Genomic DNA, 19282 nt, shown 5'->3' with positions numbered 1-19282 from the left:
CCTGGTGAACTCTATATATTGTTGTATTGCCTAGGTCAGAGGTCAACAGGCTCTAACTCCTGTAACGATCTGGCAACAGGGGTGTTGGTGGTAAGTGGCAGTTAATCTCACTCAAGCATAAGTAATTGCCTTCAAGCGCAATGCATTATGCACCAGCCAACTGTGCCCAAACGCAATGAATTAGCACTGAGGTAATATGTTTCATTGATCCTGCATGCATAAATCACCATTACGTAACTGTCTCTACCTCTTGAGAGAGGATGAGTGTGTGTGCGTGTGTGCAAGTGTGTGTGTGTGAATGCACATGTGCATGTGCCCAGAAAATCTCCAGGGAACAAAATTAAGACTAATTTCAAATACAGTCTGATAACATAACAAATTCCAAAACAATTGCCCTAGATTACAGATGTCATGGTAAACACATTGAGTGGATTTACATGTGTACTTAGCTTGATCTGTTATGCCGAGTACACTCTGTTGTGTGTACTTCAGAAGTCAAAATAGAAAAGACAAGAACAACACAAATGCTCACCAACTATCCACACCGAGTTTGATCGCACGTTTAAACAGACTAAAAACAATATTTTTTCCACCTTTTAAGTCTACGGCTATGTCGCCATTTCCCAAAGTCCTACGGGAAATAAAAGAATCCATATGATACATTACATTATATGAAGCATGCTTACGACCTCTCGTTAGCTTCTTATCTTTTTACATTGTGCTGTACATTTTTCATAACAGTTACTCGTATCCACAGCAACTTACACAGCTTATATCTTAAATACCATTGATTTATACAGCTGAGTATTTACTGATGTTCTACATTGACTAAGGATACAGTGTAACATCTGTAACCCACCTGGGACTTGAGTCTGCAACTCATTTAATGGGTCCAGTTCCTTAATCAATACACCATCCTTCACCCTACTTTTCCTGTGCTGTGTTTGTTACAAATGGGAGGCTGCACAATTACCTTTGAGGTTGACAGTGATGACGTTGTTGTCTCCCACCAGGTACCCACAGGGCAGCAGCTGCGGCACCTCGGAGCCGTGGGCCCGCACGATGTCGCTGATCCTGTAGCTGGCGATGCTGTCTGAGGTCAGGCCCAGGCTGGTCAGAGGGTCCACTCGGAACACGTACTCCTGGCACCGAGACCCAAGCGCACGCATGAGCAGAACACTCGCACTCACACAGCAGCCCTGGGAGCCAGCAGCTTCACAGCACACCAGCATTATCACGTCTGCAGTGCTCCGACTGTCTAGACCAGCTGTACATTACAGCAAACCTTGATAGTTTGGTCATTACGCCTGCTGATGGACACTGCGGAATAAACCTTAAAACTCACCATGTTTTTTCATTTAATGGCAGGCGCACACCCCCACCCTTACTGTCTTAAGTGAGACAAACCCCCACCCTTATTGTTTAAGTGAGACAAACCCCCACCCTTATTGTCTTAAGTGAGACAATCCCCCACCCTTACTGTCTTAAGTGAGACAAACCCCCACCCTTATTGTCTTAAGTAAGACAATCGTCCTAAGTTACACAGTGTGGATTTAACATAATCATGAAGGTCATATAACTGAATTGTTGGTGCTTGCAATATTACACCAATGTAATTTTACGTTTTTACACCTTCAAAGAATACATCTGTTTCACATATCTATCTGTTTACACTATATAGCATCCTAGCTGAATGGCAAAAGAGCTGTTTACCAGTCCAAATGAACCTGCTATCTCTATCTTAGAAGTCCAGTTCACTAAGCCCTGTTCTACACTGCTTTCCTAAGAGGCAATGCCTTCATTAAGCGTTAGGCAGTTAGATAGAGGTCTCAAGAGATCATATCATTTGTTGTTCATGGTAACACACAATAGCTCAGTAAGTTTAAGAGTTTCTTTTCTCTTTAAAAGGGATATTTGGCAATCTGTACCTGGAATGTGGTTGAAATGCTACACTGAAAAAAAACGCTTGAAATAAAAAAAAGGGTCTTTACCTTGAACAATCGGCGTATCACCCCATCCAGCATGTCCCACTTCGTCTTCCCGCTGATGCCGATGGATCCAATGAGATACTCCTGACATCTCATACCCTAAGTCCACAAAGGGGATTCACCAAATCATTCTTTCAAACTACCGTGTGTCAGATAAGGTGTACATGTGTAATAAACAACATATATATGTACTTTCTATGTAATAATCCAGTGCCTATTAGAGTGGTATTGACAATTTATTATTTAGGCAGTTTCATTGCAATCTACCAAATGCCATCCTCATTAGTATTCTGTACTCAGTCACCTTGGTCACATTGGAGCTGTTGTTGACTGCGACCACTATTCTGACGCTCCGGCCTTCTTTCCGCAGGTTACCCTCGCTGCCATCGTCTAGGAGGATATCTGCAGGGACAACAAATTTGAGATGCAGAAATCGGACTCAGAGGCTGCTTTTGACCACAGGTGGCACCACAGTAACTACAGCTGAGGGAAAAAAACACTGTACAATTGCTCACAATGACAAAACATTAAATGGGGAATGAATGCATAAAAAATGATGTGTGATGACTCAAATTAAATATGCAGTGGGGGGATTTTTCTTAATTATGCCATTTATTTCTACTTAAGAACATCCTCTGAGACTGAGATGGAGGTTTGCATATGCAAGCAGAGAGGCATCCCAGGTGGCGATAAGGTGTTCTCCATTCCGACTGGGCCACTGTGATAACGGCCCTGGTGTTTCATGCATGCTAGTGCGCCTGGTGTCTCCCTCCATCACTCAGCACGGGCCCCGCGAGAGCACAGCTTACTGCTTTCTAATTAGGAAATGGGTATGACGCACTCTATTCCTCGGCCCAGTGAAAACTCTGTGTGTTTGTGTGTGTGTGTGTGTGTGTGTGTGTGTGTGTGTGTGTGTGTGTGTGTGTGTGTCTGTGCACATGCCTCTTGCAGGACAAAGAAGGCATGATGTATTTTCATTCCGAATTGCCCTCAGTTAATATACAGTACATCAGGATAAAGTTTTAGGCAGGTTCTGGTTAGAAAATGCATATGCTTTGGGTGGCAGTGTAGCATAGTGGTAAGGAGCAGGGCTCATAGCTGGTTCAATTCCCCACTGAGGCATTGCTGCTGTACCCCGGGCAAGGTATTTAACCCACAATTGCCTCTGGAGATGTTCAGCTGTATAAATGGATAACATGTATAAATTGTAACTTATGTAAGTTGCTCTGGATAAGAGTGTCTGCTAAATAGCAATAATGTGATATAATGAACACTGTATCTAGGCAATCCATCTCAATAATCAATTGGTAGTTGGAAAGGCAAGACAATCTTGGCTCTGGTTCAGTACAGCAGCAGCAATTATTTTAGTTTGACTGATTTCAAAACAGCAAATAAACTATGTCAATGACTAGTTTATTAATATTATTGTTATTGCATAATAAGTAAAATTGTGCCACAGTGTCAGGAAATAATACCATTTTAACAGTAAACCCAGGGCTCATATGATTTAAGCTGAGTCTGGATGTATTTAATCTTTATTGAGTGATGGCGGTTGTTGTGTTATATTATGTAAATAACTCACGTGCAAGAGAGATAATTCATGTACTTGTATATACTTTTCTCATAGGGGAGAGAGAAAACCAAATACTGATCAATCAAAAATATAATATGACTTATGTTTCATACAGCCATCCAAATTTGCCCAGTGGGTTTCATTTTCACTTAACATGAGTCTCATTTGTCATTGTTCTATCAAGTTAAACTGTAATAGTAAGGTCACGAGCTGGTATTTGTAGATAATGGTCCTTCTATACAGTTTGCTCCTAATCTGTGACTACAGAGTGATACTGGTTTGAATGGGATGAGCCTGAGTGGGTAGTTGAGGGGGAGCTCTATCCTTACCTGACATGATGGTGTCAGTGATGTTGAGGTTGTTGAGTGACAGGCCCAGAGAGTGGCGGGAGGAGGTGGAGGAGGTGCTGGAGGTTTCCGAGGGCGGGCGGGTCATCTTGGCGGGGGTGGCGGCGGGGGTGGTGCCTCCAGTGGACTTCAGCCTATCGTTCTCTGCCTTCAGCAGCTCAATCTCATTCTGGGGACAAGGATACAAAAGAGATGCCACTGTGACATTCCAAAAGACTTCCCTGTGGCGAATCTGAAACACAGTCCCAACAGGCGTCCATAATAAGCCTATAAAATGAATCTGATTCCTCAGGCATCACAGAAGTTTCCTTCACTCAGAGAAATGTACAGATTCTATATCTTTATTATACAGTCCGTGTGGAAAACTAAAGACTTTTTTTTTTAACCTTCCCAGGAATCTCTTTGGGTCTTTAAGCCTGAGTGACAGCAAGCTTGGTTAGATTAGATAGAAATTCAACAAGGGAGTCCTCAGTTCCTTTGTTGTATTTGTGTTAACTCTGGTTTTCCATCAATGGCTTCTGATGTTCCCTAATCTCTCTCAGTTGACTTCTAGGTGACAAGCATGCCCAGTGGTTACACCGCAGTGTATATGTCCTTTCTTTAAAGTTCTGTATAGGTGGCACTTTGCTATTGTAGGAACTTGTGATTGAGTCTGCTTTGTGCTCAACAGGAGTTCTGTAATCTTTGAGGTTTGAGAGGTGCCATTCCAGCTCAGTGCCTAAGATGAAATAGCTCTACTCCAGTCTGTTTGAGCTACATGTGAGGACTGGGGAAGTCAGCGGAGGTCTTTTAATCAGGAATTCAATACTCTCCACCATGGTATTGCTCACACAGCTCTTTCCATTATAGCACAACTAACACAACTGATAATACATTAATCCTTTCAACTGTATTGTTTACTTTTTACCACGCATAAATTGGCGAACTAAAAAAACTCAATGTATTCCATAAGTAGTACTTATCCTAGCACATTTTTAAACGTAAAACATATTGTATCAGATATAAATTATTGCCACTTCCATGTATGTAATTTTATCAGTAGACTTTTATGAATACGTTCGGATAAATCTACTCAGATAGTCATATCATATGCAAGTGATTAAATATAGGTGTTACTAACCCATTCTGTACATTTCTAATACATGATATGAACTACCTGCAATCCTCCCACACAAAAACTGTCTGTCTGAGATGCACTGATTGATTGAGTGGCTGTTTTCATACCTGACAGATGCAAAGATGTTGGAACAAACATGCATTTGGAGCTAGAGTTCCCTGCTAGCAGAGGAAGCTCACTCTCTAGCTCTCTGAAATAGTGACTGCTGTTTGATGGTTTATCAGACCCAGAGAAAAAGCACCACCATGGGGGTTTGACCCTCCGCAACATTACCGCTTCATTGACTTACGAGTTTGGAATCCATCATCCCTTTTATTGAAAACAAAAACTCATATTATGACCAGCCTGGAAATGTGCCCTACTTTGACTGGGCGCATCGATGGAGAGTTCCCTTTGGACTTCTAGTGAGGAACTGCAATAAGCTGCATCTCCCTGTTGCTTCAGAACTAAAGCAAGTTTAAAAGGAGCTTTATGGAAAAATCACAAATATTAAGTGATTTTAGAGGGTTACCTGCATTTTAAATAAGGAGTCAAATTAATTGTGTGTAATGAAATATGTTAGAAAATATACCTTGTACTGTTGAATAATGTAATATAATGAAACATTCATACAATTGCAGAAAGGCAAAATATATTCATTTTTCATAAAATCTGGGTCGCTTAGTGAGCTGCATATTTCCAGCTGACAGCTAGCTTTAGGTACTGAGTCGAATAACGCAAAACTAATAAAATGCAGAAAATGCAGATGTCACAACTTGAGTTCAAGCCGACCAAAATGCAACTCAGTGCATGTGAACATATTTGCAGCTGAATTAAAATCCACACATAAGCAGTCGTCTGATAATCTTATCCTGGGTTCAGCTGGCAGTATACTATTACCACTGCAGCAACTCGAGCTGCATTTAAGATATGAGGTCCTGATACAGAACAACACACTGTTCTGGGCAGGGGGGTGGGGAGGGGCACTGCAGGAAGCAGCCCTTTGCAAAGGCAACAGTGTGGTGTACTTGCCAGGGAACTGCACTTGTGACCAGACAGTTGAAGGTTCAGATCCCCCTTGTGCTATTGTGCCCCTGAGTAAGACAGTTAACCTGAATCTCTTCTGTAAATGCAATCGTGATACAAAACTGTGGCACTGCTGTGGTGAGGGAATTTGCTGCAATATTCCTCAACAGAAAAAGATACAGGCATACAATATTCACCGACAAAAAATTGAACATATTCATTTTCTCAGATATTCCACAACAGAAGATAATTACTGACAAGAATTTAAACATACTCATTTTTTCCATGACTACCATGAACAATGCTTAAAACTACAGAAAGCAGAAGCTTTGTAAATTACAGTTGTCTTTAATGCTAAAAAGAAGGGACAGCAGCACAGACGGGGTGTCGTCTGGTGACAGGGAGCCACGCACCTGCATGCGGTTCATGGCCTCGCGGATCTGGTCCAGGTGGTGGGCGGAGCTCAGGGCCTCCAGGCGGATGTCCGTCAGCTTCAGCTCCTTCTCTCTCAGCTCGCTCTTGAGCTGCAGGATGATCTCCGTCTCGGACTCCGTACACTCACACAGCCTGTATGAGAGAGACAGGGTCAAACACACGCATACATGCACGCACACACATTCATATGCGTTTATACACACAGTCTGTATGAGAGAGATGGGGTTAAATAAACACACATACATATACTCACAAGCACACATGGACGCAAACACACAGTCACATTTACACACACAGCTTGTATGACAGAAATGGGGTAATACACACACACACACACACACACACACACACACACACACACACAAACACATACACACACAAACAGACAAAGACAAACATACACACAAACACATACACACACAAACAGACAAACAGACAAACACACACACACACACACACACACACACAAAGATCCTGCCTGTATGAGAGTGGAGTTATACACATATTCTCTAACAAACGGAAACACAAATTATAGCATTGAAAGATTAAGAAAGGTTGAACACATAAAACAACACATACAACAAAACTGTTTTTATTATTAGTATTTAAGAACATGTTAAAAAAGGCTATTCAAACATATTCCCACATTAACATGCATGTGCGTAAAGTTGTGTGTAAAGGCGGCAGTCATTTATATTTAAACATCTGTATTATACACAGCTGGACATACAGCAAAACCCTTGCATTTTAAACTTCATTATACATTTATTACAGGGAAAAAGGTTAAAACAAGGACAAACGTGCAAACATGTGTGTCATGCATCCTCGGCAAACTGACTAAAATCCACTCCAAAGAGTATTATCTGCAGTATTGGGTGCAGACAAGCACAGCTGCCTGTGCTCTCTAATCCTGTCAAAAGCACCATCCAAAGAAACAGACTCTTTACTGAACCCATGCAGAGCAGAAGCAAAAAAAAAAAAACAGCCTACACACTTTTCACCGCTGGCAAATGGCTTTCTGACCAAGAGAATGGCTCCAATTAGCGAAAGGGAGAACTTCCAAGCCCTTTAGCTTATTGCACGTAAAGAGGGCTTATGTGTCCCGTTTCAGCGACACGAGGCAGGGCAATTCCTACCAGCTGTGGGTATCGTGTCTGCCTTGTGCAGAGCCATTTAGCGGCTTTAGAGGTTTGCTCTTGGTTCCTGTTAATGTTTCACTGTCAGGGTGGAGTATGGGGAATGGTAAGGCACAATGGATTGTGATGATATGGAGAGACGGGCGGGCGAAAGCACACCACACTCCAGCTTGCTCGGAGCATGCTGCACACCCTCCGTTACCGAGATCTGTGCTTGTAGACCACGCAACCGTTTGGCCTTCTCTTAGGGGTCCAAATGGAAGAGGACATACTATTGTAAAAATGTTTTCTACAGAAAGACAGATGGACATACAGAACCAAGGGAGAAGGTGAATCATGCAGATATGTAATCATCGAAACAAAACCAAGATGAGTAAAACAACGGCAAGATTATGAAGGTTTCTGTATACTGAGGTGTATTTGTTACGTGTATGCACCTTCATATGTGTATGCATGTGTATGTTTTTCTGTGGGTTCCTCAGTGTGTGTGTGTGTGTGTGTGTGTGTGTGTGTGTGTGTGTGTGTGTGTGTGTGTGTATGTGTGTGTGTGTGTGTGTATGGGCATGCCTGTGTGGATCTGTGTGTGTTTGAGTGTCCATAGGGGTGCGCTGGACTCACTCTGAGCTGGAGGTTGAGGGTCTGAGGGAGGACAGACTCCCCTGCATTGCATTGTGCTGCAGTTTCGGTGAGGAGGGCTGGGAAGAGTCTGTCTGCTCCTCGATGTCCGAATGGGGCGACGGCGGCTTGTTGGGCTTCTTCTTGCCGAAGGCCTGCTTGAAGGAGCTCCGCAACTGCAGGAGAGATGGATACATCAGTCACCACACCCACTAAGGCATCACTTCCTGCAGGCTCTCCAACAACGAGCCTGAGGTCAGTAAAAGGGAAGTATCTTTACTCACATGTATTCAATATTAAAGCCATTGGGGCTGAAGTTAAATTAATTGGGGTTGAGTAATGAGGACAAGGAGTACAGGGGAAATCTTTTCATAAGCATAGACCTGTCCTGTATAGCCTTTATTAATACACACTATGAAATCAAAGCAGACAACACTGTATCAGATAAGAACGGACATGATTCACTGCAACTGCTGCCTTTCCATCACAGGTGACTCACTGGATAAACTCTGTTCAGGATCAGTCTAATTAAATCATTTCAGTCTGAAGGTAATTGGCAAGACTTATATTGATTGATACCTTTAATAATGTATGATATATATAAGATACCGGCAGAGGGTTTGCTTGTATCAGAGGACGAATGAACAGACTGAAGGAGAGAAAGTTTTTGCTTGAAATGCTTGAGGGGCTGATTGTGTTTGCCAAGGAAGTGAATAATTAAAGTAATAATAATAGTAGCAGGCATTCCTGTAACCTCTAAGCAATACGCTGCAAACATTTCAGGAGGCAGGAGCAGGGAGACACAATTTGCCTTGATGAATAATGAATTGGTGCAGGAAAAACAGATTTGCAATTACAAGCTGACACAGAGGCTTTAACACTATGAGGATGTTAAGGTTTGGGGGTGGTGGGGAGGAATACAGAGGGCATTACAATGCTTTCTGTAACCAAGTAAACAGACATGGGTAAATGATAACACAATAGCTACTTTAGAGCAAAGATTCTGAGCTCACAGAGCAAAATGTTTACAATGAATTTGAATTAAAGGATAGAATATGTGCTGGAGCAAATTGACTATGGCAAAAATAATAATGCAGCACAGAAATAATAATAATAATACACAGTCCTATCTTCATGGGGAAGTAATTTTATGGTTGCATTAGATGTATCAGAGTTAATGGAATACATTTTACCTCTAGATTTTAAACAAATATAGCACACACATAAGTATAATATAAGATGAATGAGATACAAAAAGCATAGCACTAAAGGAAGGTTTTTTATAGCAGGGATCCTTGTGTCTTTGCAAGGTTTTTATGAGGCCAAGATTATATGGACTTCCATTTAATGTGAAAGCACGGGATTTCATGTGAGTTCTTAAAACACAGCACAGTGATTGTGGGTGGTTCTAAAGGAGTATTATCCAAGGTGAGTCATCTCTGGAAATACCTGCTGCAATATTAGCCATGTAAGAGACTACCACCATAACAACGGTGGGTTTGGATAGACAAAGGAGACTTTGAGGGGCGAATAGGCTCAGGTAAGCTGTTATGCTTTGTCAAGACCAACACAGAGGGCTGAAAACTCTAGAATGAGATTGCTTCCTCAGCCACTTCTCACAATGACTTTTCCCCAGGCTTTCTTAACTCTGCATCTCATACTAATACCATGTCTGTCTATCTTTCTTTCCCCCTCTCTCTGTAAAGACAGGCTGAGAGTTTGTGCACTGCTTTGAATTCACCCTGCTCACCCGGAGACTTTTTACATTTTCCCCGACAGATGATGGACGATGTGGGAGGGTGTGTGGAGGGCCAGAATTCCAAATGACAAACATAAAAATTCATGAATTTTTCAGAAAAACAGGTAAACAGTGGCCAGGGCAGGTTTTGCATATAGATAGAAGAGGACCCATTGGGGGAAGAAACTGAAGACACATCCGCACCACCCCACCCTGCCCCGCCTCCCCCCATGTCTCCTCCAATCACATTTCCCCTCACCCAGCTCTTCTTCTTTTTCTTCTTAGCCTCTGCATCCTGGCTGCTGCCAGCATGGCTGGTGGCGATGTTGAGGCTGGACATGCTATCAGAGAACTGCTGCTTTCCAATAAACAGGTCTGAGAACAGAGGGAGGCAAAGCTTTTGCTCAGTGACCGCTGAGTGACTGCTGATCGCCAGGCATCTCGGATCAGCAAGCCCTGTTTCTACTCATCTTTTTGAGTACATAACCAGATCTGAGATCATTTTATTTGAATCAGAAACATACACCATGCTTTGGGCCATGTCTGAGACTATCACAGAGTACAAAAATAAAGAACATTGAGTTAGGAGTATTTAGTAACAAGAAAAGTCTCTGACATTGTTGCTATTTTTCACAAACAAACTGGGGGACATTTCTGATTTAAAGCAAAATATTCTGGCAGTCATGAATACTGCATACAATCAAATGGCCACTCTGACATTGATTTTTAATCTCATCTGATGGGCACTCATTCTCAATTGACCCTAATGTGTCACATGAGGTGTCTACACTGATCAGAGGACAGTATGTGTTGCACGCAAAGAGGAAAATAAAACGATCTGTTGGTCTGAACAGTCTGCAGTACCTCTGTGCACATGCTCAGGGCCGTTGAGTGCCACTTGGATTGCCGTCTGAGCATCAGAGTTCTGTGCTTTCAGTGCTTCAATGGTCTCCCTGAGCTCAGCCAACTCCGACTCCTGACAATACAGGCATCAAGAGCACATTTGTTTACTTTGCAGCAAAGAGAGACCACCAGCTCATCAATTCTACTGGGTTATCTGTGCAAGCACACAGTGAAACAAACTACACTTTGGGTCTAGCATGACAGACACAACAGCTCTGCGCTCTTCTGTTGGAGTTTTCTTATACCAACCTTCCAGTACTACTATCAACAAATTGGAAGAATAACTGCCTCTTGTTGTCATATATGTTTGAAAACTTTTGACCCATGTCTTTATTTTTCTCAGACTAGAAAATATGTGGATGTACATTCTATCCACTTGTTGACACTGGATCAGATGCATGCACATTCCAACCTGTCTGAAATAAAGGCAGCAGATTTGGAAAGCGACAGTGTGGCATAGTGATTAAGGAGCAGGACTTTTGAACGAAAGGTTGCCGGTTTTTAACCCACAATTGCCTCAGTAAATATCCAGCTGTATAAATGGGTAACATCGTAAAAAACTAACCTATGTATGCTTCTCTGGATAAGAGCTTCTGCTAAATGCCAATAATGTAATGCAATGGAAAGCGTTTTTAAAAATGGGCATGGAGTACCTTTTGCTCAGCAGTCATTGTCAGACTTTGCAGACGACAGGTCATGTTTCCCAGGCTTTTCTCGAAGGCAGCCACAAGGTGGGCCTGCAAAAAAGGGGGAATGTAAAATAAGCTGGTAATACAGTGAATACACCTAGCCAAAAAGGGAAAACATTCATGTCATCCACACCCTGCCATGGGTGTTGGTACACAGGGTCAAAAACAATGTGAATGTTGGTACACAGGGTCAAAAATGTGACCAGAAACACTCTCTTTTTTTATTTCAACACTTCCTGACCTACTCAGACAGAGCTGCACGTTTATACATATATTACATTATTAAACTTGAATTCTCTCTGAAATAACTACATGTAAAAGTGTGATACTTTTGTTATCCCTATACTAAACAACAAGCCGCATGAAACAGCACAATAAAAGCAGAAAACACAACTGTTTAAACCTTGATTGTAGGATTAAACAATGAATTATTTCAGAGCAAGAACAGTAAAATGCTCCCCTGCTATTTGTGATCTGAGATGTGCTTTATTTCCCCCTTAGAAATTACAGATGAGTGCTCTAAGATACACCCTTCTAACTTAAACCAAGCTTAAGCATTATGTTATATAAGGTGTTACAAGGTACGTTTAGGGTTGTCAAGTTAGTGCTAGAGCATGTTTATTTCCACACTGGGCCCAAACACTCTAAATGGGCCAGATCACAACCTGTGCTTGTATTACTGCATTACATTATAATAACATAGTAATAATACCTGTTACCACATGAGGTCTTTGAAGTGGGTATGAATTGTGAGTTACCACAAGCTTGAAAGGTCACAAGGTGAAACATAGAAGGAACATATTCCTGCAGGACTGTGAAGTCACTTTTGAGGATGCCGCTACTGCAGCATAATGCTGGGAACTGGCTCAGCTTTTTCTGATGTTCTAATTTGTCGCAACATTATGTGAACAAAACACAATGTGCTATGGCAAGCAAGGACAGCTCAGCAAAATAGTCTTGTGAAACTGCCAAAAGGTTGTTCTAACCATGTAAACAAACCTGATATTTGACTTTCACTTGATGACTTGTACTTTGTTGAAAACACAATGGAGCCTACTCACAGAAGTCAGTCTCTTCTGTTATATCATATATGAGCAACACATATATAATACCCTAGTCTTAATGTGAACAGCAAGCAAAAGATATCTGATTTTCATTCAATATTAACGCACATAAATAATAGTCAACTTTAAATGATGACACTTAAAGTCTTTAACAGGCTCTGTGTAGATCCACTAATTTTCTCTAGTATCTGGACGTGTCAATATAACATCTGGTTTGGATTATCTGCCCATCCACAAGACATACGGATCAGTGGCTAAGAGTACTGCCCATGAACAAAAAGTGCGCCCAGCTAAGAATGACAGACTGCAACCGTGACCGTCTGCAAGCCGTAAGCAGGAAAATTTGGTTCAACATAATCGGTGTCAAAAAGTCAAACTGACATGGTATGCAAACCACACATATTTTCATGCAGCAATTTTATACATGCAAGCAAAACTGCGAGCAAAAACATTTTCAGTGGAAAGCTATATTCACATTATGTTTTCAGGCAGAAGCAACTAGCTATTTCCCAAAACATAGAAAGAGTACACACATTCCAGATCATTTGGGTCAGACTGAGTTCCACTGCAATTTAAAATACCTCCACCTAACTTGATATATCAGCAGATCAGAATACTTTATTCTGCTGCACCGGTTCTGTTTCTCCCTAACATCTGCCATACTGGGCCACGCCTCGTCACCCAGCGCTCCCTGCCAGTGAACCACAGAGAAATCCACTGACTTGACTCAATCAGGCGCCGCGCCAGCAGATAAGGCTGCTGAAATAAGGGTGGCGGAGAGCCGAGAGGCGGGGAGCGTCAGAGCCGCAACCTGGGTGGCATACAACTCTGCTCTATTAAATAGCATTTCTGCTAACCAGATTAAATGCAAAAGATCCGACTCCCCCTGTCTGTCACAACATCGGCTTTTCACACTCAAATGGTTCTGCGTATTGCAGCAGGTATGTTTCATGTTCCAGCTAAGATTCACACAGCCCAATGATGCTTCCTGTCACTTCGTAAATACATGACAGGGAATTAATGTGAAACCGTAACATAAAGGCGTTCCTCTCTTCTCTGGGCTGTCACACAACGCATGGTTAATGTTGCATGTGAGCTCTGCTGTAGATGTCTTGCAAACAACAGGCTGGAATGGGAGCGTGAAACCACCAGAACTCTCAGAATCTCAGTAACATTGCTGCTGGTTCTGTTCTGCAAAGTTATTTTTGCCCATGTTTTTCCTTTGGCCAAGATGTGAGCATGGCAGGATATTATCGTAAAAAGGAAAAACATAAAACTTAGAACAAACCAAAAGGAAAGTTAAAGCACTTGAGGAATCGCAGGTGAATATATGTACATAAACACGACGTTTGGACAAACTGCCTTCACCTTTACATGTTTATAGGTACATAGAGGGGCCAGCTCAACCTATGCTAATGCACTGCAATGGTGATTATTTTTCATTGGTGTGATTTCGTCCTTATCAATAAAGGGCACAAATCAAAAGCCGACTTATGCAGCTGTGATAAACACTCATACTCACCAAGAGGAAATACAGTATTAGGCCACAAAATGACTGGAAGTAATAAATGTCTAATTAAGTCATATTACAATGAACTCAACCAATTACCACTATACAAAGAATGATTGTTATTCATGCAGCATAACCCGTATTCCTCCAGCTGAGAACAAACATTCACTGCATGCCCTTTCAAAAAGTCAGTTTTAGAATACCACCCTTAACTCATGTTTAATCAAAACATTCATGGAGCACAAATCAATATGGTCAGTCTAGAAATTCAAACAGCCCTATCTAACGGGTCAGTACAGCATGTTATCTTAAGAATAAGATGTTGTTTTGCATTCTGCCAGCGTCCTTTAATAATCATAACGCACATTTTGTGTCATTTAAAATACTATACAACAGTGCAACTGGAATGCTATAATATAATTTATAATTTAACATGTATGTCTATGAGATATGTGGAGGCAAGCAGTAATAATTTCAACATCAAACCCTGGGTGTTTCACAGTCATACCTGGCACACGTCAGCTCAATGGCTCTTGGCTGGTTTATGCATGCTTGGCGTGTCCAACCAAATGATTTCATTGGATTTTACGTTTTACTTTTTACTTTCTCACAGAACTATACTCTGAGATACAGCTCTAACCCAGAAAGAATGCTACACGTTTCTGTGGCAGTCCTTGGCATACTAACAACCATTACAGCCACTGAAATGGCAAGGGCAGGTCTCAGGTGCATTATTATATGGGCTCCCTGATCAGAGATCTGATCTGGGGTGCCCAGTGTACCCTCACAAATGTATGGGGCGGAGCAGCGATGAGTTATCTCTTTGATAGAACATATGGGGTGCTAATAGACTTTGGCAGTGGAGAGAAGGGAAAAACATATCGTATATATATACTGTTTTAACCTTCTTTGACAGTAATTTGTGACAATCGCTACAGTGCTGCAGTTCCATTGGTGTGATATTACACACTTTTGCTCGCCTCCACACTAGAGCCGTGTAGACTCCTCACCGCTGACATTGCTAAATATAAGAGAGTGAGAGTATAACTTCGTCTTCCTCAGGGATCCTGAGAACCTTCAGGTACCCTACAAACTCTCAGAAAGCTTTACTTTGTAGAAGGCAATCTGTTCCGAGAGGGCTGCACCCGTTCTGTTCTAATAAACAAAGCAAAAAAAAACAAAAAAAAAAAATCAAAAAGGTGCTCGCAGTTGCTTGTCAGGGCCGCGCGGATCCCTGTTTCTCGCTGCTGTGTGTTCTTGCCTGCGTCACCCAGCCATTAAAGCAGGACTCTGATAAAGACTGTCGGAGCCTCACTTTGATCAGGAGCTCCATGCGCATCAAGGCAACGAACAGAAAAGTTCTCTGCATCGTCGTAAAGCAGGAGATACACTGCCATTCCCAAACACAGCTTCAAAACCTCTCCGCAGCCCCGACTATTTGTGCTGGTTTGATTAGCACATAGCAATTAACGCCGTGTTGAATCAGCCTGGATTAGACCTATCTGTATTCCTGTCCTGCTGGGTGCAATACTGTGACATCAAACACAAGGTTTCATTTTGGGGGTCTTTCCAACCTTCAAGTCCTTATTCAAAACTTTAAATTAGGGGCATTCATGCACGTTTAACGTTCATGACCAGCAATAAGCAATATGTGTTAATGCTTATTATTTAATTGAAAAAAAATCATTTACATTCATCTGTAAAAATTGAATGTAAATGATTTTTATTGATCTATTGTTTACATTAATGCACAAAAAGATGCCATTAGGTTGCAGCTATACTTAGGTCATTTTTTTATTATTTTTATTAATTTATGTATTTATTTGAGTGTATGTCATTGTCACTTACATTGGCAGCCAGCTGAGATGTCAAGGTCGCCACCTTTTCCTGGGAGGCGTCCAGCTCTCGCCGCAGTTTCCTGATTTGCTGTGGGCACAGAACAATCTGCAATGGCAATGTTTTAAATCTGTCCTGCAGCCAGAAATGCAACAACAATACAGGTAATACACAGACTCCCTTAACAAGAGGTTCATTTTATTGGCCTCTAGGGCTGTTTTCTCAAACATTAATACATATACTGTTCCAGGAAAAATTCAATAAGCATTTAAAAATCAACCCAAGGGAGAATACTTAATTGGAGAAAGCCCAAACAAAGTCAGTGGTTCATATAAAACAGACTGGTAAATTCTCAGTGTGCAATCAAATCCTTTCTCTTGCTCCTAACTTTCTAACTGAACAAACCTTGGTCATTTTTACAACAAATGATCCTGCTTGAGAGATCTCAAATAAACACTCAGAAGATTTATGAAAAACATTATTAAACATTACAAAACAAAAGCAAAAGACACTAGTGAAGTTTGAATTCAAATTGTAGATTAACGTGGTATTTAGGACAGTTTGTCCCTTGACTGAAAAGAGAATGATACAGTTAGCTCTATGCTGCATGCCAATTCCAAATAGCAAGACCAGAGTTTGAGGGATTGTTGCAAACAAACATATCTGTTCAGTTGTCATTATTCTTGGATTTGATTTGTGTTTATCATTTATACATTGATGCATAATAAAATTACATATTCATGAGCAAATGTCTCTAATAGATTTTATTCCAGGTATATTCATAAAAGCATTGCAACATATGATTAAACAGCTATTACCAGGAACATTCAGATCTCGGTTATAAATCATCTTTTGCCAAGTGGCTTTATTAATCATACAATGATCTGATTGGTTATTGACACTGAGAGCTACCTTAGTTGTATGCTTTTATTGGTTTGTATCTTAAACAATTGTAAATATTTTATTAATAAAATCATTCATACCTCTGAATGTGCCTTCTCTTCTGCCTGTGTGAGAGAAAAGACAAACTTGTCAAAGGGAAATTGTCAGTAAAATATATTGCATGTATGTTACTTAAGTAACATGTCCCCAATGGACCAAACACATAGCTAATAACAGCCCTCAGGAACCATGTATCAGTTCTCAACACATATCCTGGAGTAAAGCTGAAGAACCAATGCAAGTATTGACCTGGGTATCTCATGAATAAAGGGGGTACACAATAGTTCAGATAAGACCAAATGCAGAACTAGCCCACTTCTGAATTCAGCCAGCTGCACTTATTTCATAAGCATCTTGCACTGCTTAGTATAAGACTGTCTAAGACAAAGTGGGAGCGGCTATTCATTTCTACAGTACATGCATAAAGAACAGACAAAAGGAGAGACAACTGGCTATTCTGTTTGCAGTGAACATCATGCTCTCACTGGTGTTCCATTTATCCTGAACACTAATAGGAAGACATACTTCTCATGCCATTTAGATTACAGAAACCATGATAGAAAGATTGGGGTCCCTCTTAGAGCAACTAAATCCTGACCAATGATGCAATAAATACAGTTTATAGAATGTTATAAGAAATCGTAATCATATTTTAATAGTTGGTAGGTACAAAAACCACTAAACCACTGACATCATTGCAAATGTGTCATTATGTTTGAATGCACTTCTTAAACCTGCCTAAACTGTCTCACAGATAAAGAAACAAAAGCATTTGTATCATGTATAAAAATCTCTAATTTCTAAATCTCTAATCTCTTAAAAATCTCTAAATTTAAGGTGCGATCAGTAAAATTATTACGGTCTGCCTAAGGATGATGGGATCTTAACATTGCACTGATTAAGTAAAAAGAGATGCATCTAAAAACTGAAGCCTTTACATCTAAATATGGCAAAAGTCCCTCCAAAACTAATCTGTCATTTCATTTACTGTGACAGCTGGAAGGGTGGACATTTGTGGAAATAGGATACCTGCGCACATCTTATAACCACATACATCACTTCAGCTGTAAATAGTAAATTCGCTTCTATAAAATTTAGACTCTGCTGACTGAAATGTGTTGTGGCACTGATAAATTTCCGCTGAGGTAAAATATGCCCACATCCATTCAAATTAATGCACAGTCATATATCCATAATTTAAAGAACAACTGCCCACATTCAGTTCCTATATTTAAAATTGACATCATTTGCATTAGCGTGAGAAGATAATAGTATTGTTTCATAATTATAAATACTGTCGACGTCAATACTTTAAGCTGGTTTAGCTTCCCCTTAGTTTAAAAAGATGCTGGTTTAGAAAATGTAACTCACCGCAGAATACAGAGAGGAAGTGCTGGAGACTAATGACAGTGAAGATCCATGCACTACGGAAAGAGAGAAGACATACAGTCCATAGCAAATAGCATTGGTTTAAGAACAACATTTACTAAGCATGCGATTCAAGGTAACCAATAGTTTCAAACAAATTTTCTTGCTAATTTAGTGGAACACCGTAATAAACAGGACACGTCATGTAAGCAGTAGGTGTTTCCAGAGGTGATTGTTCCAGTCAGCACTGGATCAATGACTGATCTCCAGGACTCTTCTTATATTTCAAAGGCAAAGCCTTCCCTGCATGGCCACATTTAGGACCATCAAACACAGATTATTCTCTGTCAGAGAGGAGTTTCTTTACAGTTGGCATGACTTGGCATTATCGGGTTAAAATGAAGAGTGCAAAACAGATGACTGTGCTTCAATGCCATTTTGCAGGGTTTGAATCCTATCCATTTTCCAAGGCCTTTCAAATGCATCGCAGTGTAATATTTTCATAATTCCAATTCACATCCATATGTTTACATCACCTCTGATTCCAGTTCCTTTCAAACAAATTTATGGTATGATTCCAACTGCTTACCCAGAGTTCACAATTCACTCCAAGAACTACAGTCCCTCAAATTAACTGGCCCTAGCTTCGCTACTTGTATAGTTTGTTATGGGCGGAAGTGGTGTGATCCTACCTTCCTCCATACTGTCCCGTAAGGACCCGGAACGACTCATGGCCCGTGGGCGGTCCTCCAGCGAGGTGGCACTGCCCCCCAGTGCGTGAGCCTCCCCGTACAAGTCCAGGGACGAGTCCTGGGCTGGGATACTGTTGGACCGACTCATGCTGGGCCCAGCGCGGCCGAACTGGGACATGCCAGTGGGACTCACTGTGGGAGCAGAACCGAGGGGATCGGGCAGAGGCATGAGAGAAAGAGCAGTCAAAAGCGGAATGCTGATCACTTTTAGAGTCCAGCCTATCTACTTACAGCACAGAGGGATATACTGAAGCTTGGCATAGT

At 41.2% G+C, this 19282-nt stretch overlaps 1 protein-coding gene across 1 annotated transcript in view; it reads right to left on the bottom strand.

Moving 5' to 3' along the window:
- Positions 1 to 19282, bottom strand: part of LOC118770332 (neuron navigator 3-like) — a 138099-nt gene that overhangs the window by 5745 nt on the left and 113072 nt on the right. The window contains exons 19-33 of the mRNA XM_036517935.1: positions 18959 to 19150; positions 18270 to 18322; positions 16940 to 16963; positions 15969 to 16046; positions 11511 to 11594; positions 10819 to 10930; positions 10202 to 10329; positions 8441 to 8443; positions 8220 to 8392; positions 7804 to 7872; positions 6444 to 6597; positions 3891 to 4077; positions 2293 to 2390; positions 1992 to 2087; positions 974 to 1142 (exon numbers count right to left, since the gene is read on the bottom strand). Coding sequence (XP_036373828.1) covers positions 974 to 1142; positions 1992 to 2087; positions 2293 to 2390; positions 3891 to 4077; positions 6444 to 6597; positions 7804 to 7872; positions 8220 to 8392; positions 8441 to 8443; positions 10202 to 10329; positions 10819 to 10930; positions 11511 to 11594; positions 15969 to 16046; positions 16940 to 16963; positions 18270 to 18322; positions 18959 to 19150 — 1620 coding nt within the window. The remainder of the gene's footprint in view (positions 1 to 973; positions 1143 to 1991; positions 2088 to 2292; positions 2391 to 3890; positions 4078 to 6443; positions 6598 to 7803; positions 7873 to 8219; positions 8393 to 8440; positions 8444 to 10201; positions 10330 to 10818; positions 10931 to 11510; positions 11595 to 15968; positions 16047 to 16939; positions 16964 to 18269; positions 18323 to 18958; positions 19151 to 19282) is intronic.

Source organism: Megalops cyprinoides, chromosome 23 (assembly GCF_013368585.1).
Source record: "Megalops cyprinoides isolate fMegCyp1 chromosome 23, fMegCyp1.pri, whole genome shotgun sequence".
Lineage (NCBI taxonomy): Eukaryota > Metazoa > Chordata > Actinopteri > Elopiformes > Megalopidae > Megalops > Megalops cyprinoides.
The sequence above is the reverse complement of the archived record's forward strand: the minus strand, read 5'-3'. Positions and strand labels throughout refer to the sequence as shown.